This window comes from Cottoperca gobio, chromosome 15 (genome assembly GCF_900634415.1).
Source record: "Cottoperca gobio chromosome 15, fCotGob3.1, whole genome shotgun sequence".
Classification (NCBI taxonomy): Eukaryota; Metazoa; Chordata; class Actinopteri; order Perciformes; family Bovichtidae; genus Cottoperca; species Cottoperca gobio.
The window spans coordinates 6,885,203-6,909,682 of record NC_041369.1 but is presented as its reverse complement, the minus strand read 5'-3'; the positions used below and the strand labels follow the sequence as shown (position 1 = coordinate 6,909,682).

At 38.6% G+C, this 24,480-nt stretch overlaps 1 protein-coding gene across 3 annotated transcripts; it reads right to left on the bottom strand.

The window, feature by feature from the left end:
• Positions 1-4,806: 4,806 nt before the first annotated feature.
• fam204a (family with sequence similarity 204 member A) lies at positions 4,807-22,963 on the bottom strand. Of its 3 annotated transcripts, none has more exons than XM_029450073.1 (7): positions 22,577-22,963; positions 22,182-22,266; positions 21,485-21,515; positions 20,198-20,303; positions 18,521-18,610; positions 5,407-5,516; positions 4,807-5,200 (listed from the first exon to the last, which is right to left on the bottom strand). In XM_029450073.1, exons 1-7 carry the CDS (start codon positions 22,814-22,816, stop codon positions 5,149-5,151), a joined length of 714 nt encoding a protein of 237 aa, XP_029305933.1. In that variant the 5' UTR covers positions 22,817-22,963; the 3' UTR covers positions 4,807-5,148. The 3 variants fall into 3 exon arrangements, with proteins under 3 accessions (XP_029305933.1, XP_029305935.1, XP_029305934.1); XM_029450075.1 differs by having other exon boundaries at positions 22,182-22,257; XM_029450074.1 differs by having other exon boundaries at positions 20,198-20,300; positions 22,577-22,962.
• Positions 22,964-24,480: the final 1,517 nt, after the last annotated feature.

Here is a 24,480-nt window from a genome sequence, read left to right as displayed (position 1 = left end):
TCACTAAATCATTCAGGAAATATTATCCTGAAGTTTCCTTCAGTTTACTAAAGAGCACGTCTGACTACATCAGGAAATAATATAGCATATATGATGTATACAACCCAGTTCAATGAAGCAATGTGGAAGTGTTGGGAGGCCCAGAAGAGAACCACAACATGTTAAATAAACAAAACAATTCATGATCCTTTTTGTGGTGCAAACTTGTGAAAAAGGAACTATTGATTACAATGAGGATCATTTTTGGCCTACTTATTGAAGAACGAAGGTTCAAATGCATCTAAGGGTTAATGCAATGTACTTGCATACTGACTTGTTGCAGTACAACTACAGCATTAGCAGTATTAATTGATCAATAACAAGTTTGGAGCAGTTTCCTCCCCCTTCTAATCAAGCCAGTGTTTGTAATTACCTGCTCTACAGTAGGTGAGTGTTCTTCATAGGAACTCAGCAGTAAATTACCACACAAGCCAGACTTACTGAGGTCTTTCCTGGGACAAATCAAGGTAATGTTAATTACACCATTAAATTCATTTGCACAGTGTAAATCCCCCCCGGCTGCTCTAGATCATGCTGTGTCCATTCTTAAGATACAAAGGGATGTCAGGTCTGTGTGTGTGGAAGTAAAGCCAGGTCAGTGTGAGTTGTATAGTAAAGTCGTGTTTATAACAAAAGGGGAGTTGTTAAATGAACACGTTCATTGTTAAATACAGACTACAATGAACGCTTTAACTTCTTAATATAGCCCCATATGTTGCACGGCGTCACCTGGTTGTCCACATAGACCACATTCTCTCCTCTCTCCTCAGGTACTCGCCGCTGCTTAAGATGTCATTACCTCTGTTGGGACTGTTAAATGGTTCTATGAAGAAAAATGAAATATTCATTAACTTGGTTAATAATTCATTCAGATAAAAATGCAGTATGTGGTTTGCAGAGTGAAGATGAATGCATAATGAGTGCATGCTCAGCATATTTGTGCTTAGGAATGTTTTTATTTCGCGATAGCAAAAGAAGAAAATTAATTGAAAGTTCATTTTTAATTTTTTTGTTCTATAAGTTATGCTAAATGATAAAATAGATGCTTTCCAAGCAATTTCGAACTAAGAAACAATTAAGAGGGAGTATAAGTAACCCACACACTACAGTATGAGTTTTTAATTACAGAGAATGTGCATTTAAACAGTCTTTATCAAATCGTAAATGTTAGCTTGACCTATTTCCCACAGCTCGAGGAAACTGTGTGAAGCACTTTGTACTTGGCTGCTTGAAAATTGGAACCATAACCTCTGCTTATCAAGTGACAAAAGCATGCAGAATGAAACAGTATATTCATAATTTCCTGAGAAGTTTGGCCATTCCTGAAAATATCCAGTTGCTGCTCCAGATGCCACATCAAAAGTGTCCTGACCCTCCCGTCCAGAAACAGCAGTAAGTGTGTGCACGTTGCTTCAGTTAGCACAGGAGTGGTAAAGTGTTCCCACACCGCCACACTGCAGTGTAAACACCGCTCATGCAAACACTGTCAAACTAATTTCCTCACACCACAGAGGTTCATTTTGGCTTTCAGATGAATCACATCTTTCTCTAATTATCAATTGTGACACCCATAATCACTGGAAGACTGTAGCGCTGAATAAATGGCATATCTTTTGTGTTATAATTCTGTGCATCTTGACAAACATGACCCATTAAACAACCCTGTGGCCTTTTTCAAGAGCGATGATTACACTAATTAAAACTGCAAAACAACACGAGAGGGCTACAGACGTGCCAGAATTAAACAGGTCATTAAATCAGCCGAGGAATATGTCAACATCCACGCTGCCTGTCACTCCCACAGTATGCTACTTTGAGAAGAAGGGGACAAATATACCCTGTGTACTGAAATGTGGTCATAATTTACATGACATCACGTATGGAAAGTAATATTGCTACGGTGGCCCTGAGGTACAAAACACAACAATATTCAATGAAACACATGAACAAAACACAAAACAGGACAAGAGTCGTGAATCCATTCAACTGTCAAGCTAATTTTCAGCAAACTTTTGAAATGTCGCAAAAAAGAAAAAAAGAACGTTTTCATCAACTGGTTTGGAGCGAATAGACTTGGCTATGCAAAGCGTAGTTTTGTCAGAAGCTACGTTTTACTCATGGCTGTGATACGCCAGAAAACACAATGGAAGAAGTACAGGTTGCAAACGGGAAACGAAACAAGTTGCCTTGGCTGATCTACGAGAGCAAAATGAAGAGAGGCCCTCTGGAATTTGTCAAGTCTGAAAGTTTGAATTGTTCTTTCATGCCCTAACCCTAACCCTAACCCCCCTAACCCTAACCCGTGTTTCATTCTGTCCGGAAATTAAGACAAATTAACGCAAAGATTTTTACGGAACTAGCTGTGTGAACGCAGACAGCGGAAATAGCTGAGCAGTTATGTGAATTCAATGTTTCACACAGTTCACAACTTCAATGTCAGGCAATTCCACCTCCCATGTAGAGCGTCAACTCTGCCACGAAGGCAAAAAACATCTTAAGTGAGCATCGTTTTTGTTTTGCGCAATTGTGAAAGTTAGATCGAATTTTGCAGTTTCCAAACAGTTTCTATAATGCGATACTTCAAAATGCGCTTAAATATGTTTATGGAAACACGGCGGATGTTTCACAATGTATTCACTATGTTGGAAATGAACAGGGAGCAATGTGTTTTCTAAAATGTTGTGTTTTTAACGTACCTAATGTTGTGTTGCCCCTCAGGGCCACAGTACAGTAGGTCTTAATGGGAACAAGTGAAGAATTACGTCCCCTTAATAATCTATGGTGCCTTATTAAGGTAAATATAATATTGATAGAAACCTTTATTTACAATTTCAATGAGCGCAAGCGTAACAAGTCGTAGTTACACGATAAAACACTGCAGCTAAAATGTTATCAAAAACATGAACAATACACAAACAAAGCAACATTACCGCCTCTGAACTACACGTTGCGTGAGGTGTGAGGTGTTTTGAACGGCGCTTGCCTTTATCGGCTGCATCTCGGAGATCTCTCCTCAGAGTTAATCCTCTTCCAGCTGCCGATAGCGCGATAGCGCTGATGTCGTGTTACCAGCAACATATGTTCCCTTTCATACAACAGCAGCTTTCCAACCATTTAATGGGATTGTTATTGTTGTTTTTTTTCCCCCCCCCCACACAACAAACAATTTTCCTCGAAGTGGTTCGACATGTGCCCAAGGAATCTGTCTCTGCGTTTCACAACAAATCATCCCAGGTCAGGGGCTAAGATTGGCCTCCAGGAACAGACTATTGAAAACAGCTCCTCAACATGTCGAGAGGGGAAAGTGGATTTTCCAGCTTAAAAGCAGAATCATCTCTGCTCAGGGCATTATCCTGTGTTCCAAGAGATTAATAAAGTGAGATGCTATTGATACGGTGCCGCGCTGCTCTTGGATCAGCGCTGGCCATGTTCACTGACAAATACTAGCTGTGAAAAATGGCTGCATGGCTTTTACATACAGAAAACACATATTCAGAGACGCCCTGTGCCTTTTGTTTTGAATGCAAGGTCTTCCATTCAGGTGATAAATGTAATACCGAATATAACCTTCTTGAAAAGTTGTCCACAAAACCAGACAGACCATTAAGCCATAACGTTGTTCTCGAGGACTTATCCGAAGCTTTTGAAGGCTCGAGAAATGTGACTACTTTTTGTCCCATTAATAAAGCATCTCTGATGTTTCCTCTCTTCAGTCAAGATATATTTTTCATAGCGTTCATCAAAGTGAAGAAATCCCATGATGTACTTTGATGTGCTTAACACAGTTTTAACTCGCGTCTCATTACAGAGATAATTAATAGTTTAATTAGCACCGATTCTCACCAACTGACAGCCTCTCAGAAACACAGTCATGTGATTCGCTTGGACGCAAAATTATACAAAAAGCTTGATGTTTCAAATTTCAGCTTTTGTTTTTTTGTACTCGTGTGATATATAGGTTTCTTCAGCTCAGGTGTTTTGTATCATAATTGCCTACAAACTTTTATTTCTGATGTTAAGTTAATATTTCCTTCTACACAGCAAAGCTATGAGAACACTGCTCCTGACCAGGGGGACAGAGTGCCCAAATATGTGCAATGCAAACAATTTAGGTTGGATTAATTTTAATTCTCATTACCTTGAAGCAAAGCAATCATTTTCTATGGTTGAAAAAAAAAAGATATATATATATATATATATATATATATATATATATATAAAAAAAGCACGCATTATGAATAAAAGTAATTATCATGCTTGTGCTTTTTTTGCATGCTGTTTGCAATTAACACTTCCTGGAATCTGAATGAGCATTTCGGAAGCTCGAGGAGCTGCGGAGGCAAACGCTGCAGATCAAAAAAAGATCAAAGTAACAGCGAGAGGAATGGACGCGAGTTTACAGATGCTGAAGAGAGCTCATCACACAATGAGCGGCGAGTGTAGGCTTCGAGAAACAGCACGTGCCTCTTGTTCGGGCTGAGAAACAATAGCATGTCTCCCAGCATGGGTGAGGGCCAACAGCAAAGCCTCACCCCCCCCCCCCCTCCCCACATCTCCCCACCCCCAAAATGTTCACTCAACTTCCAGTTTACAACTGCTCACAACTGTTTACAGCAGCCAAATTTCATTTTCTTCTCCTAAATCCTATCGCACATTATCCTGTACATTGCATTAGGGCCCTAATCTTTCCTTTCTCTTCCTCAGAAGAAGAAAGGAGCGCCTTCATGATTAACCCACTTTACAGCAATAAATAAACGCATCATCCAGTAATGTACACCAGATTTAATTTGAAGGGGGGGAAAAAAAGGCCAGAACGCTCAAATCACTGAAATGTAATGAAAAATAACACAATGCAGACACCAATGGGCGCCTTAGGAATTAATTTGAATGCTCCATAATTTTTTCACTCTCTTGTATTCTCTGGATTGGTTTTTCCTCAGCCAACTGTGTGACTTTTCCACCCTCACACTCTGATGCTGAGAAGTCTTCCAAATATACAAAGAGAATAAAATGAAACAGGATCAGTGCGCCATAAAAAAACCCCTACTTTTATCAAATTAACTTAAAAAGAATTAAAAAAACAGTGGTTCTCCTCTTCCTCCGTGTTTGTCACATGAAGCCCATGTTGCTTTTGGTTTCCCATCGTCTTTTAGCCTCAAACCTGCAACACGGAAAAAACACATTAAATTACTGAACCCTTTATGAATACATTTTAGCTGTCAACTTCAATCTCTGCATATCATTCAAAGTCCAGCTAATGCCTGCTTTCAGTAGCTCTATATTAACTGTACTCGAGCCCAGAGTGTCACACATGGCAGATATGATGGCGAACACAAACACAAGGACAGAGAGAGAGAGACGTCCTACCCCCAGGATATTTGGTTCTTCCTTTTCTGCGCTGCCCTCAAAGCTTCCTCTTCCTGTTTGCCTTGCACAAAGTCACGGCAATCAGCGGCTTGAGCGATTTTCACAGCCAGCTATTTAGAGGCAGACAGAGGAGAGGCCCATTAGAGAATGGAAATCAGTCTGTGGCGAGAAAAAGCTTTCTGACTGATGTGTCAGGGTGGCTGTGCTGCCTCCTCCACACACAACACAGCACTGCCGTTATCGAGCTGAACAACACATGAGTGCTGTCTTGCTCTCCTAGGATTGAACACATTTTACATTAGGACTGGGGAACATATAGTGTGCCTTGCACAGTGTCCTACGGCAGAGACACATATGCACATCACTTATAACTCAATTAATACGTTAAACATGATGCAACAAGATGAAGCTGCAGCATGGGGAAATATGAATAAAACATAGAACAGGTGAAAAGTAATATCAGGACATTTTATGTATGTTATGGATATATAATAACATATTTAATACATTGTTTTGGTTTGTTTTCACTGCATCTCGAAAAAATAAGAAATTCAGTTTGTTTACTCTCCAACTGCAGTAATACGACATCTGGTGGTTTCACTATGTGTTAAGTTCTTTGTTTCTATAACAGACATTAAATGTGAAACAATCAGTTGTTGATAATCGATTATTCCTTTGTTATTAAATCAGGAAAAATGTCAAAAATTCACTGATTCCACCTTCTTAGATATCAATATTTGCTGGTTCTCTAAGTCTTTAATAGTAACTTGAACATCTTTGGTTTTTTTTTTACTGTTCATCAGACAAAACAAGCATTTTGAAAATGTCACCTTGGGCTCTGTGAAAAAGGTGACGGCCATTTTTCTATTTTAGCGACCACTTGATTAATTGAGGGAAATAATTGGCAGATTAATCAACAATGAAAACAATCAGAGGTCGAGAATGAGAAGTGCTTCTTGCATTTTTCTTTTAAAAATCCAATGTGTTTTGAGAGTGTGTGTGTGTGTGTGTGTGTGTGTGTTGTGCCCCATAGCTCCTTAAAAAAAACAAGAGCACCTTTTTATTCAAATAATTTTAATCTATTTAGCCTTTGTTTGAGGTGTTTTAAGAGGAAGTGATATTTTATAGCTCCTGGCTTATAGTCTCTCCCGCACATTGTTTTTTTTTTTGATTACTCCTTTTTTTTCTTGTTTAATGTGCAAATGAAATAACGGAATAAATAAACCATGAGAAACAATGTTCAGCATTTTGCCATTTTTTTCCTCCCGTCTCAAAAACGTTGCAATGGCATTTTTCGCTCATCACTCCTGTAAAAGAGACTTTTACTGCAGGCAGTCCCTGAAATCAGAAGTGAAGAGAATGACCGTGACTGCAAGAGGCAAACATTCAAATCCCAGGGAAGACGTATGTATTGTGAAGCAGAATAATCCCAATAACCCCAGTCACACAGAAGCACGGGAAACAAAGAGAAAAATCCTGCCTCCTCTGTCACTCCTGAGATAGGTTTATTATTCAAGCAAAGGCAAACTTTGATAAACAACTTGGAACTATTTCACCAAACCTTTGGGTAATTCTCTGTAATATTCAGAGTACAATCAGGGGGAAAGAAAGTCTTAAGGTAATGAAGAAATGTGCCACCACTGCGCCACTTGAGGAAAAAAAGAAAAGAAAAAAAGACCTGCTGGAAAAAAATGTTTCAATTATAATTAAGTGGGATAAACTTTATTAGAAAGACTGAAACTAAAATATCTCCTAATGCATGCTGGGATTAAGCAGGTCAGAGCGAGCAGGCAAGAAAAATTAAACTCTAAAGGCTTTTTATCACCATATTTCAGGAACCAAGGGTGTAAAATGTTCTAATTTGGGATACATTAAAAGCCATAAAGGTCTTTCAAAAAGATTAATGGTACTTTGCTTGGATTTAAGATAAGGGCTGCGGCTGGCTGCAAGTACTGGGCTCCGGCTGGGCCCTCAAGGCATTCATCTATACAGTCACTGGAAGATTTGTGAAAGCGTCTGCATAACCTGAAGCGTACAGGCTATGACAGTTCTCCAGTTCTTTGCCATTTTATAGGTTTTAAATTCCTCAAATCATGTTTTCTCCTCTTAAAGAGAGTTATAACGGGCGATTGCTCTTACATTTGCAGGATATTCGCGAGCAGATGAAGCCACACCAGGGTTTTCCCTGCTCTTTTGACGGAGTGGTGTAGGTGCTAAATGCTTTTTTGAGTGTCTGCGATGCACGCAGAGATTATAAACCAGACGTTTATTAAATTGTTGACAAATCTGAGAACGGCAGAAATAAACACTTTGGCTCATTCTGGGAGCAAATCGAATGAAACTGCATGATGCTAAATGGTTTCATTTGGAGATTTACAGCCAGAGATTTTCTTTTTTTTCTACACCAGGATTACCCACATTAACCTGCTCTCCTGTGGGGTTGCATTTGAAATGCAAAAGGTCTTGAAAACACGCCTTCCTAAACATTCCAAACGCAAAATTAAAACCCACTTCCATGCCTCTCATTCCCCCCTCTTTTAAATTCACAACATAGCGTTTACTATATTTAAAGCATTAAAGGTCTTTAATTCTTTTCCTTTTTTTTATCAGTTTAGTCGACAATCCCTGATTGTCTTTACTGGGGCTCAACATTAATGTCAACCAAGTTACCTAGGAGACAGAACAGATCAAAGAGACAAAAAAAACCCTCAAATGTCTGATTAATCAAGCCTGCAAACAGCTTATTTCTTTTAGCCTGCATGCAAGTATGAAAATGAGATTCCGAGAGCAGTACATTGTGCAGATTTGTTCATTCTTATCTGAACAAAGCCAGCGGCAGCTTATTTCATGGATCACTGGCACTGTCAGCGCTGTGGCGCCGAGCAGGTGACGGCTCCTCTTTCTGTGGCGAGAACAAAATTAGCAAAAAGTCGGCACAAATTAGCCTCTCATATTTTCAGTAATATGACATTATTTTTCATTTACTTTTTTGATCCACTTTTCAGGATTTTTTTCCCCCTCCCCTTGCGTGCATCTTAGTGCCAAATCCTTTCACATCAGAGGCTGGTGGAAAATAAGAATGAGAGCACAAAGCTGGAATAAAAGCAGGAGACATGAAACCTCCTGCACTCTTTGTTTATGTGGCTCCTTAAAGGCAATTCTTCCCACTCCACCACATATTAATATACTATTACGTGTCCATCACGGCCATGTTTCTGTGTCTCTCTCTTGTGTGGCCCGGGCACAGCGCTGCTAAAAACAAGGTTTATTCACAGGATTAATACTCTGACCTTTGGAAGATTTGAGGGCAAAATAAATCACCATGCACAATGCTGGCACTGCAGCAGCAGCAGCTTAAGGCCACTAGGAGGGTTAAGTCAATAGTACCGTTTTCTGTTCATTCATGTTTGGGTCGTCATGGAGATTCTAGGGGAGACCCAAACATGGGGCCTGAATACAAAAATAAATAATCTGCATTGCTGCTGTATAGGCCGTACACAAGATAAACCTCTATCACACGTTTGTATTTGCATCTGTTCTAATGCATCATTTCTGAGGTGTTTGATAAATAAAAGAAGCATTAGGAAGTCTTTATGAGCAGCGCAGGGTTCACAAAAAACACTGTGGCAATTACACAGCAAGGGCACAAAGACAATAGCTGAATGAAAGATGAGAAAAATACATCTCCATGTGGATAAAGTGTTAAAGCTGCTATTAACAATACGAAATAAATGATGGCTTTAAGGAAGAAATGGCCTTAAACCCATTCATAAATTTCCTATCCAGGAAGCCTCTTCCAATTAAAACGTGTGAGAGGTGGATTAACAAGGGCTATATGGCTTTGCCTCGCTAAATCACCTCCCCGAGCTGCTCTGCTGCATTTGACGTGTAAACGATTAATGACCAGCCTAATTCCCTTATCACACTACCTTAATGCCTAAATAATGTGGCCTTAGTCAACTTTGGAAAGCAGGGCTATATAAGAAAGGAATGAATATCAGATTAGGCAGCTTGTGTGTTATTGCAGCATAATTTCTTAGAACTGAGGCGGAGGGAGAAAAAGAAGTGTTTCTGGCCACAAAGCCTCAGTGTTGCAGTAACACTGGGAAGGTCAACAGATCGAGAGGTCAATCAATACCACCCAGATCGCATTAAAAAGAAAGGAGGGCGAGCTTTCATTCAGTTAGTCCATTTTGACACAAGTAATAGACTGAAGTAAACACAAAGAATGCACATTAACCTGATCCAGGTCTTTTATGAGACAACAGATGTGGGAGGGATTCACAGCATTACTCAGTGTGAACATGCGCACCTCAATCAATTAATCCATTATCGAAATAGTTGATGATCGCATTGGTCGAGGAAATATAAAGATTCATTTCTTAAGTAAAAGCAGCAAAACCAAAGTAAAAATACTCCATCACACGTGGACGTCCTGCATTGACTTAAGGAGAGAATTAAAAGTACTTGATGCATAAAAATATTGTATCATTAGATTTTTCTTCCAGATGCTTTAATGTGGAAGCAGCATTTTACTGTTGTAGTTGGTTGAGCTCATTTTTACCTATTTTATTTAGGGTTGCCACTAATGATTAGGCTTTCCATTGTTTTCTGGATTCATTGTTTGGTCCGTAAATGTAAATAAACAGTGAGAAACTAATATATTATTACAATTCCCCAGAGCATATAATTAAATTGCTTGTTTTGTCCAACCAATAGTCCAAACCCATTATTCAATCATATAAGATACAGCAAATCCTCATATTGAAGAAGCTGGAACCATTGGATGTTTGGCATTTTTGCTGGAAAAATTAATTAAAGGATTAATTAGTTATCAAAATAGTTACAGATTAATTTTCTGTCAACCGACTCATTGATAAATTGACTAATTGTTTCAGCTCAAATGTTGGGTAGTTTAACATATAAAAACGCATCATAACTCATAGGATCGTGTGTTTTGCATGTGCACAATAAAACAAAAGTACTTCAATGTTAGTACAGTACTTGAGTAAATGTATTTAGTTTCAGCCATTTACTAATCTTTGCAGCTCTGCTTACGAGTTCAATGGTAACTTGTGTTTCTCTGACTTACTCCAACAATGAGTGCTTGTATACTTAAGTCGGCAACAGCGACATGACTGCTAAACAAGTCAAATCAACAACTACAATAAGGCATTATTTCCAGTGCAATGCTGAATCCAAATATCACAGCACGCACCTCCATGTCGCCATATTCCCACACTGTTTCATGTGTTTTGTATAATCTTGACTACACTTTGACAAACAGAATTACATGGCAAGCAAAAAGAAAATCCACTCCAGGGAAGGCACAGTAGAACAGCCATGTCTACATTTTTCTCCATTAGTAATCTGATGCTAGATACACATGACATGCCATCTTTAGGGAGTAGACAAAAAAGAGAAGAAATCTCTAAAAGTTCGCCTGCTTTGTGCACATTCCATTATCTCGCCTCTTCTGAGTAGGGTAGGCTTATTAGCAAGCTTTGAACTCACACTTACAATAATATGCCATCAACAGTTTTATAAGCTAATTAGAAAAAACAGTTTAATTAATGAGTGACTGGCAATAAAATGGCAATCATGAAAAAAGAAACCGAGGGTGCTAAGCTTCCACTACCACCAATTAAGGCCTAATTACAAACAAATTATATATGTGTTTTGCTGTGGGCTTTAATTTAAAAAAAAAAATGCTCTAATTAAAAGAGAAAACATGCTAATTAATTAAACAGCACACAAATCTACATTGAAAAGTATGCTTTGTCTATCAAGTAATTAATGAAATACAATAATCCAAATGAGATTCCCAGGCATTTGATAAAAGCTTAGTACCCATTTCAAAATCCATTTCAAAATTAATGGGCGAAAATTTAATGTGAGTCATCCAGAGATACAATAAAAGTTCATTCAGTGATAAATTGCTTATGCTGAAGGAAAAATTAACAAAGGGGAGAGTTTCCCTAAACTCTCTGCGAGGTGGCCCGGGGGGCGGGGGCTTGCAGGGGAGACAGCCTCCTACTCCGATATGGGGCGGGGAAAGTCAGAATCTGATAAAGCCCACTTTCCAACAAAAGCGCTGCTCATTAATTTTTTGATTACCAACACGGGCCACGGCATGGAGAAGGTGGTGAGAAGACAAAAAAGGTGGTGCTAAATAACATAAATATCATGAAACACTCTTAGTTCAGCCCTTTGTTTCAACTAAGCCACCATGTCTCCTTCGACAAAATGCCGCGACACCTTTGTTTCACAGCATTTAAGCGAGGATTTCCAAAGGGTAGATTTCAAGGACAGTGGGGCTTTTCCTTTCAGCTGCTGCTTCTATTGAAATACGAGCTGGGACATAATGAGGGATATTATAACCATTCGCAAGTTCAAACACTACAGAAACCATAAATGGCTCGAGTTAATACATATTCATTAGGTTAATTATTGTATATTAACTGTATAACTATTAGGAGGGAGCACCTGTTAAACAGTTTAGACGGATCAGGTTAATCTCGCTCAAAATTGGGTCCAAAGACGGGTCTGGCAGCCAAAGGCCATCCAGATTACAGGAAGCCACTGGTCAGAAACGAGGTTAGATTAGGGTTGTTGAGCCAGACGGTTTACAATCAGTTAACAATCCAACACAACACAGGCACTGAAAGACCTACTTACTATGCACATCTCAACATGAACGCGGTATGATGCCTGTTTGTCAGCAGGATTACGGGAAAACTACCGGCCCGCTTGTCATGAAATTTGGTGAAAGGGTGAAGCATCAGCCAAGAAAGAACCCATTACATTTTGGAGCGGTCTCTTTTGGAGCGCATTCGTATCACGGAGCAGACGCACAAGTTATTTTATTGGGTTATTGGATGGAAATGCAACCAGTGAATCAAGGATCTATGAATACAACTATGAGGTATGAATATCCACTTGACTCGAAGGTATTTGATCATCTCTTGAGTTCATAATTTGATTTAGAGGGACTGCACTAGCATGGTTGACACGTTGTCGCATTTGCAGCTCCATCTAGATAAGACAGTGATCCTTATGTTTTAAAACGGTCTGAACAGCCCATAGCCCATAGTAGCTAGCTCTTTGGCACCGTACAGACAGAAAACAAAAACAACCTTTAAGAACATATACTGTATGTTTCTTTGTGTGTGGTGCCATTTGCAGGCCTGTTTCTTTCCTGTTGGTTTAGGAGAGGCCAGCAGCCATTCAACTACTTTTATTTTTCAAATTCTTTAGCTCCTGGAAGTAATGAAATGGACTTGATACCCCCTATTGTTACAGACTAAGAGAGTTTCTGTTTTGAAGTGGTAATGCCACTCTAATAGCTGTGATGAGTGCTATGGGGGAACTGTAAGCTCTAACTTGGCGTGACAGTCTTTTGTGGTGAAATATGCCCACTTACTATATATAAAGTACAGCTCCTGACTATTTCAAAAGACCTTGGTGGCTCTGTTTTATAAAGAGAAAAAAAGAGTGCGGGAGAAATTATTTGTTGTATGTATGAAATACTACAATGAGAAGGTTAATTAGTGTGACAAAGAAAGTATCGTACAGTAGCAGTCGTCTTTATTTAGAGTACAGCGCTGAATGAAGACTGCAAATGACATTAAATACAAATTCTCTCAGCATGGTATCATCATACTGTATGTTTAGTACAAAATGTTGGCAATACCAATACGGGTTAAGAAACATTTTTTGATGCCAGGAACTTTATGCTATTATGTGTGATAATTTAGTAGTTTGTTGGTTTAAAGCAGGGGTGGGGAACCTTTTTCCTATCAAGGGCCATTTCCATTTTTACAACATCCTTCGAGGGCCATACTAATTATTGAACTCATAACCTCTGCAAATTATTTTAAAGACACAGCCCATTAATTTCACATTTCTTTCATGCTGTGCAAAAAAGCAACTTTTTTATCCATGTATCTTTCTGTTTTATCAGAAATCCTTTATTAGTCTCACAACGGGGAAATGTACCTTGTTACAGCAAAAGAACATATGGAGTAAAGTGGCAGTACACAATAATTAAATAGGATAACAAATAATATAAGTACCAAGTGTTTGATAGAAAATAAAGTGAATATTGCACATGGCAGTGATAAATGCAGTGGTGGAATAGTTTGTTCTTGGTGTGGTGGTCTACATATCTATCTTTCCATGTTTTTAAGTTACATATGTAACGTGTGAAGTTCCACAAGGATCAATTTCAGAACCCTTACTCCTCCTAATATATGTTAATGGTATTTAATCTGCAGTTGATTGCAAACGTTTTCTCTATGCTGACGATTCTGCTTTGTTAGTTCAAAATGTGTCTGTTGAATATTTCACTAAATTGAATTGAATTTGCCTCAAACAATAAACTTGCTCAATCCATATTTCTTAATGGCAGCTGCAATGGAGTCACAATAAAAGGTTACATCCTTTGGCTAACTTTTTACGGTAATTCTATGCTATATATATATATATATATATATATATATACAAATATATAAATCACAGGTGTTTGAGCTTTCTAGAGAGCAGAAAAGATATAATACTTGGTCTAATCCTAATTCAGCCAACATTTATAAATATATTTCTACTGTATCTAAATCCTAAAGAGTTAAACAGTTTAGCAGATAACCTGAGATACACAGAATCTACTACACATTTTAAAAACAGCTATACATTTTTTTAAGGAAATGGAAAGAAGAGTACGCACTGAACCAATACATTACGCATTTCCTTGAAGGTTCTTCTACACTTATGATGGCATAGGAAGCCCGACTGTGCTTCGTAGTACTGGTGAGTTATCAGCTTTTTGCACTGGCTCACCAGGAATAGCTGCAAGATCAATCCGTCAAATATGAGCTGCTGGATGCTATCAAGTCTCCTGACAGACTATGAGCCGTTTATACTATATGTAAAAGTCACTCCACTCGAGGTTCCTAGAGTCTCTAAAAGTAAAATGGGAGCCAGAGCCTTCAGCCATCAAGCTCCTCTCCAGTGGAACCAGCTTCCAGTTTGTGTTCGGGAGGCAGACACACTCTCCACATTTAAGAGTAGGCTAAAGACTTTCCTTTTTGATAAAGCTTATAGTTAGGGCTGGCTCAGGTTTGCCTTGGACCAGCCCTTAGTTATGCTGCTGTAGGCTTAGACTGCCGGGGGACACCTCCCTGCTCTCCTCATTCTCTTCCTCTCTCCTCCTCTCCCTCTCTCTATCTGTATGCATTTATGTAAATGTAGGTTACTAACTCATCATCCGGGGTATCATCCCGGAGTTTCTGTGTCTTTCATGTGGCAGGTTGCCACTGATAAAGTTTACGTCAGGATCAGGAACCGTGGCCCCGCCTGCTGCCCTAATCCTGCCTGACGCCGACGTTAATATATATTTTTAATTTTTTTTGGAGACACCGGGAAGCCTTTTTTACATCATTCTGAATTCATCCTTTTTTTTCTTTTTCAACACAACATAATTTCTGTCTAATGTTGTATTTGTACTTTGTTGTTTATCCTGTACACACGTCATCTATTGCACGTCTGTCCGTCCTGGGAGAGGGATCCCTCCTCAGTTGCTCTCCCTGAGGTTTCTTCCATGTTTCCCCCTTTAATTATGGGGTTTCTTTTAGGAAGTTTTTCCTTGTGCGATGCGAGAGTCTAAGGACAGAGGATGTCGTAACCTGTACAGTCTGTAAAGCACACTGAGACAAATGTGTAATTTGTGATAATCGGCTATATAAATAAATTTGATGTTATGCTGATTACGGAATTAATTAGCTCAAATGCAACTTGCAGCAGTGTAAAATAATGTGCAGTAATCAAAGGATAGAGACCCAGTCTTCTTAATTGGAGGACTTGCACCTTTTAATCTACTGAACTACTAGAACTACTTTAGAGGCGAGAAGCTTTTTACATTATTTTGTGTCTTCTATGTCTTGTGAAAAGAAATAAAAAACATGCTGAGAAGGATCAACAGACATCGTTATGAGAAAATAAACCTTATCTGCATAGTTTAAAGGAATACATTAGTGAGCTTTGTCTAAGCAATGTAGACATAAATAATATTTTGTTACCTAAAAGAGGATGTGATTTCTTTGCGCTATCTTCGCGGGCGTTAATACTTTCACTTAAAAGCGGAGCATGTCTTCATGAATTCATCTAAAACAAAGACTTACAGCCTTGGGAAATATTTAAAAACTGTAATGAGAATAAAAAACCTCAACCTGCAATATCCGAGCAGCGCGTCTTAGAAGTTTGACAGATGAAAGAACACAAATCTCTGAATTTGTAAAGAGCCTTCAAAACTGTTTTTTACCAAATTGTTTTAATGTTCAGATTAAAAAAAAGAAGAAAGTAGAGCAAATGGAAATCATTAATTGATTTGAGGGAGCTGAAAACAGCAGAAACAAACATTTCTGTCTTATAAAAGGGGGGATTCTGACAGCAAGCTCTCTATCTTCCTTCCATTTCCCTTTGCTTGAAGGAGATAAGTGGGAAACCGTTAGATTGAGGATGAAAATACACTGAAACATTGTCATCCAACATGTACCAGGGTCTTCTCAACAAAACAATGCCTAGAGGGACAAACAAGCCTCTTTAGTTCTTCACAGCTGTCGGAATGCTTTTGCATTTTTTGCGCAGAAAACCTGTTCCCATTCTTCCAGTAAAAAGCCTGCCACAATCATGTCTTGGTGTTATGACCGTAAACAAATTAAACATCTAAGCCATTCCGTACCAAATGAGCCACTCAATTATAACCTTGAAATTGATTCTGGCCACAGCGGGGATTATTGATCCTCTAAATGTTTGTCACAGTGCTCCTGTCGAAAGTGAACAGGAGTGCTGTAAACAAACATTGGTCTTAATGCTATCTGCACTACAGGCTGCATCGTTTAAAATATAATATAATCCTTTCCAACTGATTCAGAATCCTTCAAACTTTTTGCCTCTTAGCGGCCACTTCTCTTCATACTCCCCTATATTCAGCAAAGCCGTTCTTTGTATTCAAAAGTGAACGATAAAGAACTTAATGTCACCTCGGTTTTGGGAATTTCAAAATGGTCAATTGACTACACTCTCGTGAAATGAAGTTATCGCTGCTAAACAATGAGTTGTGGCTGCCAGACTGCTGTCACGTCCCATCACGGTTCTGGCAAGACGCGAGGCAGGTGCCAGGGAGGCGAGAACCTCGGCTCAGGCTAAAACCAATCCACCAGCGCTCTAAGAGGCTTTCTGAAAGTACAGCGCAGGTGCCACTCACAAGAGCTTTCATTTAACTTCCCCATATTTGACCACCGTGCCAGCAGTTAAGATGGGACTATAAGGGTTCTGACGCTGCACACTAATGTCCATTACACACTGGAGATACCGGGGCCCCGCATGTAATGCCAATTCAATGAATAGTACAACTGCCTGTTTTAAACACAGACCCTTGTTGTTGGAGCCTACTTATTCATTCAGGACAGTGAGGTTTACAATATTTACTGACGTTATACTTTCTTTTTTTTAAATAGCAGGAATAACAGCATAGATATGCTGGACTTCTTTTTACAGTTTGTGGTGTCATTTCTCGCTCAAAGTCATCTTTTTGGGTGACATATCTATTGTGAAGGTCAGATAATGTTTACTACTGTGATTTCTGATTCACTGTTGCAGTGTTAGACTTGTGAAGAGGAAGGAGCCATTTTGGGCGCCCCTCCTTACAGAAGTAAATGTTTCATTCATTTTTCCAAAAGACAATATTACATGACGAACAGCTGGACAACTTTTACCGTTTCAATGGCCTTCAAACCGACCTGTTTTAATCATCAGTTCAAAAAACTAAAATTATTCTTTGAGAAAAAGTGAAAGGTCCAAACCTGTGGACATAAAAAGCACAAGAGAGAAGTTGACTACGACTCCTAAAATTAACACAAGCGAGAAACCAGGCAACCAACGGAAACTCCAGTAAGTTACTAGTCCCCCCCCCCCCAAGAATCCGCCCGGCACATAAACCCCTGTAAGATGACAAATTGACTTTTTTTTTTGCACACATTTAAGAAATAAAGTGTTACTTAGTTAACTTCTGCTGTTAGGCAGATTTTGTTGCCTTCCTTAAGAGCCAGCCTAGCCGTTTCCAGTCGTTGTGCTAAGCTAACTGGCTTGTGGCACTAGCTTCATATTTAGTGTGCAGACATGAGTAGCAATGATTTTTTTCATGTCTCTGTCAGAAAGCAAACATGTTGAACTATTCCTTTAAATCAATTCACATTTAGCCACAAATTCGTTACAACTCTCTGAGTAGCTTTTTCTCCATAGTATCGGCAACAAAGGCTTATGGGTATTGTAGTATTTAGAACTTTCCGCTATGCTACACTGATGGACAAAATACGAAAATACGTTTAAATAATTAAAACTGGTGAGCATAAGATAAACCTATAGTAGAGGAGCATTACATTATATGGGAGACTCCTGTGTTTCTATGTTGAGAAGTATTTCATGAACCAGCGCCCGCCTGCTTTGCAACTCTATTGCTATCCAGGACCGACAATGAAATTCGAGACCACAGTGTTACACATGTTTGTGTTGCTATTATTGCAAAATGAAAAAGCTTATGGGACGCTGTAAGCAACATGCATCATGAAACAAAGAAGTTTAACTTTGATGCTCAAAGTACGGCAATTCCCCCGGTGGAGAAGTAACGCCGCAGCTGTATGTCTTTTTAACCACAATTATATGTGTGTGTGGGCTACATTTTATGCTAAATTAGTTTCAAACCACTTGATCCTTGATGCCTGCCAAGGCGGTTAGTTACAAAACTTCAGGCACTGCATTTAGGGACATGTACACTTCAAAGGTATGAAACTCTTACCTGGAGAATGATTTAACAGTTGGCTTGAAAGCAATGTACCCTTCATTAAAAAGCAGAGCCAAAAGTCCTTTAGACACTGCAGCACTTCAAAACTAAGGGGAGGGCTTTCCATTAACTCAATGGAAAAGGGCTGCAGGACTGAATGGTGGGTGTCTGCGTGTGTTTTTGTTCCTCTATGTCTTTGCAGCAGAAATGGCCACGGATCCATTAGCCTGATTTGTCACAGCGGGAGCACCCCAAAGATCTCTTATCAGCACAACGTACCTCTCGAGTGGCGAGTCTGTCGCTCATCTCCTCCGCCTTTGCAATGTCCCCTTCAGCTATGGCCCCCTCTATGCTCTTTTCTAGGCCGGACTGCAGAAGAGGGGGGAAAAAAATTCAGATTTTTCTTTTTTTTGAAATAGGGGTAGAGAGAAAAAAAATCAAAGAGTAACTTCAAAAGTCCCCAGGGCCTTATTTTTTAATATGATTGCCATTACTACAAATATGTAGATTTCCCTTCACAAATGAAAACCTTTTTGATTGGATATTAGTGGGGAAATCTTAGAAATGCTACAGGAGATTACCAAACATAAATGTGACTCTTTAATTACACATTTCCATTACAGGCCGAAGCAGAAGGGGGTGCAGAGAGGCCCCCGGTTACTGATGGCAAGGCAGTTCTGCTGTGATGAGCCTATCTGAGGAAGCGGAGCACCAGATTTCTTCAGCCCCCAAAATTTCATCATGCTAAAAAACTACACTGGAAAGAGCCTGTAATTATTAATGTGTCCCCTCTGATGTATTGTTTGAGGACCTTGACTCAACTGTAAAAGTAAAAGGACGATACCATCAGGCTTAAAAACGCAGAATTACTATAACAATTTTCTCTGAAACTCTAGTTGCTTGTTCTTGATTTTGCTTTATATAGTTAATTACTCTGCATATATACTGAAGCGGACACTGATACAACCTGACTTGTGATCTCAATTATCGTCTATGATATCTCACTGACAAACTCTAACTGACAGACCATCAGCCTTTATTCCAGGAAACATGTTTTTAAGGTCACTGAAGAAATGCTGTTACAGAAGAATTAATGACATCTGACTGCTCTGTAAGCTTTTTTTGACTGTATGAAAGACTTGGAAGAATAATAAAAAAAAAAGATATATTAATTACAAGGAATTGCATTTGAGGGATAAAGGAGCCCCTCATTATGTTGATGTGACAAGTTCTGTTTTATTCAGCTTGTTAATCATTTCTTTTATCCTTTCATAGTTGCCTTATTCAAAATGAGGCTAAAATCAGCAAAAGAAACTCAATTTTATGCCGCTCTGAGATAAATTAAGCACAAAATACTCCAAAATAATCATTAAAAGGATTTCAAATTGAAATGAGAACAGTTCCCATTCACTGGGTCAGCTATAATGTTCATCAAGCTTGCAAATATTTTGCTTCATTGGCAATTTGCAAGCGTTTGCATAAAATGTTAATTCATCTTCAAGTGCAGAAATGTATCCCAATGAAAGAAAGTTATAATTTCTTTCAATGATGAATTCCACAGGAGTGGTACGTGCCCGTTTATTATCTAACCATTAATGTAAATGTTCTAGCTGCAGTCGTAGAGGCTGTATCAGGTACTCTAACTCTCTCTTCTTTTGTCACGATAAATTTATTAGATTTCTTGCAGAGGAAAAAAACCTACATTTCACTTTAATCTCAACCACACAAGAAAAGGAGATTCATTCTAATCTTATCACTAAATGTAACCAAACATAATCCTTAATATTCATCTCAGTGTCAGGTGGAGATTCTTCTAATCCATATGTCATATCACAGAAAACAATGAGAGGATACAGTGTCGCGGAGACACAAAGGATGGGAAGGTGTTACTAACAGCTACGACTGACACAGTATTAAACCTCAGCAGATAAGTTGGAAGGCAGGAGTCTTTGTTACCTTCGGAGGGGGTTTGGAACATGCAGGGGGATGAAATCGATCATTTACACCAAAATGCTGCTTAAGCTCATCCCAGTGCTTCTCCTGCTCCTCCTGATGCTCACTGCTGACAGAGAAAATGTGTTAATGTTCATTACATGCAGCCCAGCGCTGCGATAAGGCAAACTAGCACCATCCATCCAACTAAGCAGTATGTCTGGATGAGTACTGCATCTAGCACACAGTATGGTAACTTTAATTGTACTGCACTACATTTAAGAGGTAGACATTGTACTGCAACAGTAACTTTACAGATTTTACATACAAAATGTGATGATTGTGTAAAATATGTGTTTTACTATTAAACTATTCAGTAATATATAGATTACCTAAATGACAACAATAAGTAATAATATCCAATAAAACAATATATCATTAATAATATAACACTCTGAAAAGAGTTACTTTTATTTTTGTTTCTTTAAGTACATTTTCCTGATAATAGTAACATTACATGCAGGACTTATGCGTGTAGTATTTTGACACTGTGTGTATTGCCAGTGAGTACTTTACTTTGTACAAGTTATTGTACACTAAGGCTGTCACGATATCAGATTTTCACTGCGCGATTATCGCGGCCAAACAAATTCACGATTATCGTGGCATCTATGAAGCATTTGGAAAATGTTATCTTTAACTTTTCACTGTCTTTTTTTGTCTAATGAATCTCACTCATGTGTTGGGGGAGGGAGACAAAGCGAGAATGGAAAGAAACGGAAATTATTTCAGAGGCGCTGGATTATTTCTATTCTATTCTATGGATATATTCTTAACATGATATTAATATTTATTTATTTTATATCACGGTTATCATCAATACAGGTATATCACGACACCCCGATTGTACAAACAAAATAAGTACACAATACAGCTATGATGCAACACTGGTTGATGCTCAGAACTTGCTGACATGAAACATTATTGCTTTACTATAAATCATCTGTTTCTTTCATGTTTACTACAAATCCTGGCTAAAGCATACAATAGATGTTGATTCTAGTCAATTAGTTATGAGGATCAGCTGGCAGTAAACTTGTTTCTGTCAGATCGTCCTTTAAAGCCTTCATGTCCGCCTCATTGCGTGATAGTGCCGTTAGACAGCTAAGATTTGGCTTCATTCACAAGCTTTTTATTTTGGCACTTTCAGATACAGATATATTTGCCACAATTTCATGAGAAGAATCCCCTGGATCTTTTGTTGTATAAATTAATATCTCTGGTTGGACATTATTTTATATTATTTGGTACCTTGTCTCTGTAGATTCCTCACTCTTTGTTCCTGTTGATTGACATAAGAGACACAGTTAAAGGTTTGTAGGATACTTTGATATAAATAAGCTTCAGCTAAACAGAAGTTTTCAAGCATAATAGGTGGGCCAATAAGGTGCTCTGATATATACAATATTAAGAATAGAATAGAATGCCCTCAGTGTCATTACGCGTTGTACAAAGGAATGTGCTGCAGATACTGAAATGATAGATTAACATTCAAACAAACACACACACACACACACACACACACACACACATAAATAAAGAAAGATAAAAAGTAGAAATAAAAAGAAGTGGCATATGTACATTGTGGCAACTACTCATACACTTTTTAAAGTATATTTATAGTATTGCACATTATATACAGTTGTTGCACATTTCCTCATTTGTATGCAAAATATTATTCCAGTTTTAGTCCTGTGGTGTGGGGTGTTGTGAGGGTGTTGGGGGCAGGGTGGCCTGAAGTTAATATGGGTTATTATAAGTGTAATTATTATTATTATTATTATTATTATTATTATTATTATTATTATTATTATACAAGTATTACTATTATTTGTATTAGTTTTTTGTTCTCCTTTTGTCAAAATACATACGAACAGAAGCAACCATTGTGACTCAACATCAACATACAGTATCAAACATTACATTTTCATTGTATTATCACTGATACCTTTCTTGTGCCGTCTTCTTTTTCCTCTTCTGGGGACCTTCATTATCTTAATTTCTTCATTTTTCTTTCGTAGATCCTGGAATTTCTTAAAACACACACACACACACACACACACACACACACACACACACACACACAATTCACAAACTGAGAGCACCACCACCCCAATCTACCTCTACTGTACACACATTAGGCTATGTTATGATACACATAGTCCTATGGTACTGAAGGGGTTCAAACACCTTCCATAGCTTAATTTCTAGCGGAGCTGGGGATCTTTTAAATAATGATCTCCCACTTACAGATAACAACAACAACACAGGTACACTTACAGCTACCTTGCATTTCACAGAAAGAATGCTAAGCTTAACTCGCTGCAAACCAAATCAACATACTTGCCACATTTCCTGGGATATACCAGGCATACTGCATGTCGGGGAATCACTGTCTGCATCACAGGCAGTGTGAGTCGAATGAGCCTCCACTACTGAGACTGTGTTTTCCCCGGCAGAGCTCAACTTTTCAGCAGAGCTCTCACACTTCTCTCCCTCCCTCTTCTCCTCAACATCATCCTCCTCGTCATCTGGACTGAGGTCGTCTTCGGTTAAACCTTTCGGCAACAGTCCGCTGTACATTTCGAATCAGTGAATTTCAGTCAAACTATATGATAATGTATAATTTAGCTGGGCTAAAAACGGTCAGAAATTGCTCAATTATAGATTTTGACAGCAGCAGTTGGAGCAGGTTCTCATTTCCGGGTAAACACTGTGACGTTTCTGATAAGAAAGCACCGATTGGCTGGTAGCTAGCAATGTTGAGCACATGATCCAATCAGAACGGTAGCTATAAAGTCTGAGCAGGAGCACGAGGGCCAGGCAACAGCTCTTATTGGCTGTTTTGGTAAGAACAACGTTTAACAGTTTAGGGTTTAATTTGGGGTTTTGTTTGATTGGAAAAGCGGTTTTATGGTGTACTCTTTCCGTTTAATATTACATTTACAGCTCAGAATAGTCGCGTGAAACAACTTTAAGGAGTTATAGTAGTTTAATCTAGTCTTTGCTGTGAAGTAAAGTCGAGAGCAGGCTGTTGTGGAGCATTTCTAATTGAGGTGAGCCAGGCTACTGACAGGTCCGTGAATTACCAGGAATCATTCAAATGTTAACCTATATTTGTGTCATGTTCTCGGCGAGATAAGCTTCCTTCTATGACCAATGGTTCGCAATTTGCTCAATGTGCTTTGGGCATTACATTATTATTAGAATGATTAGCATGCAAATCTTGTATAGCCCCTGGCACTGGCACAGGCACATCTACCCTTAAATTGCTCTTTCACACTCATTCACATTAGGCTTTCTTTTGGTTGCATCTTATTGCAAAGCCAATAATCTACATAAATTATAGCCTGCATTTTGTATGCCATATGAATGTGGAATAAAGAGTGAGACCTATAACCAATGTGTATATATACAAAGGTCAACAGCCAGGCTCAAGTTGGCTGGACTTGGCTTTATATGGAAGGGAAAGAAGATTCTGGAAGAAAGATTATCTCCGGTGAACCAGCAGTTTTGTACTGGACTTGTGTGAAATTATTAGAGACTGGTTTCATACTAATAAATGATTTTTAAATTAAACTTCTTAAATGTTGAGCAGCCATACGGAAACTTTGAAAAAATGGCAAAAGTATTATTCAAAGCAGATGGCGCTGAAACAACTAACCAATTTCACCATGAATCCATGGACAGACATTTGATTGACAACTAAATTGGTAGTTGAGTAATCATTAAATCCAATTCATCAAGTAGAAATGTCAAACACATTCTTCCTGCTTCTCCAATGTGAGTATTTGCTGCTTTCCTCTGCTTTGATTGGAAATTAAACAATAAACTGAATTAATTTTTTAATTAAATCCCCTTGGGTTTTGGAACAGTGGTTGGGCAACACATTTGAAGATATCAATATAGGTGCGATCTTATGGTTGGCATATGTCACTATTTCTGACATTTTATAGACCAGACAATTAATCGTAAAGATAATCGACAGGATAATAGTTAATGAAAATAATATTAAGTTGCAGCCCTAAATTCAGAAACTGGAAACAAGACCACCGATTGGGCCAGACATTTAATGCCAGCTTTTGATACCTCTTGGTCGCTAACAAAAAAGTATTGAGGTTTGATACCCAGCCCTGTCTTGCGGCCAACATGTAAAAAAAGTCCTGGCGACCTTGCGCTCTCCTTGACCTTCCTGTACCCTGAGATGAGAGATTTACGCGGTTTTGCAAAATACAGTGCATATTAAA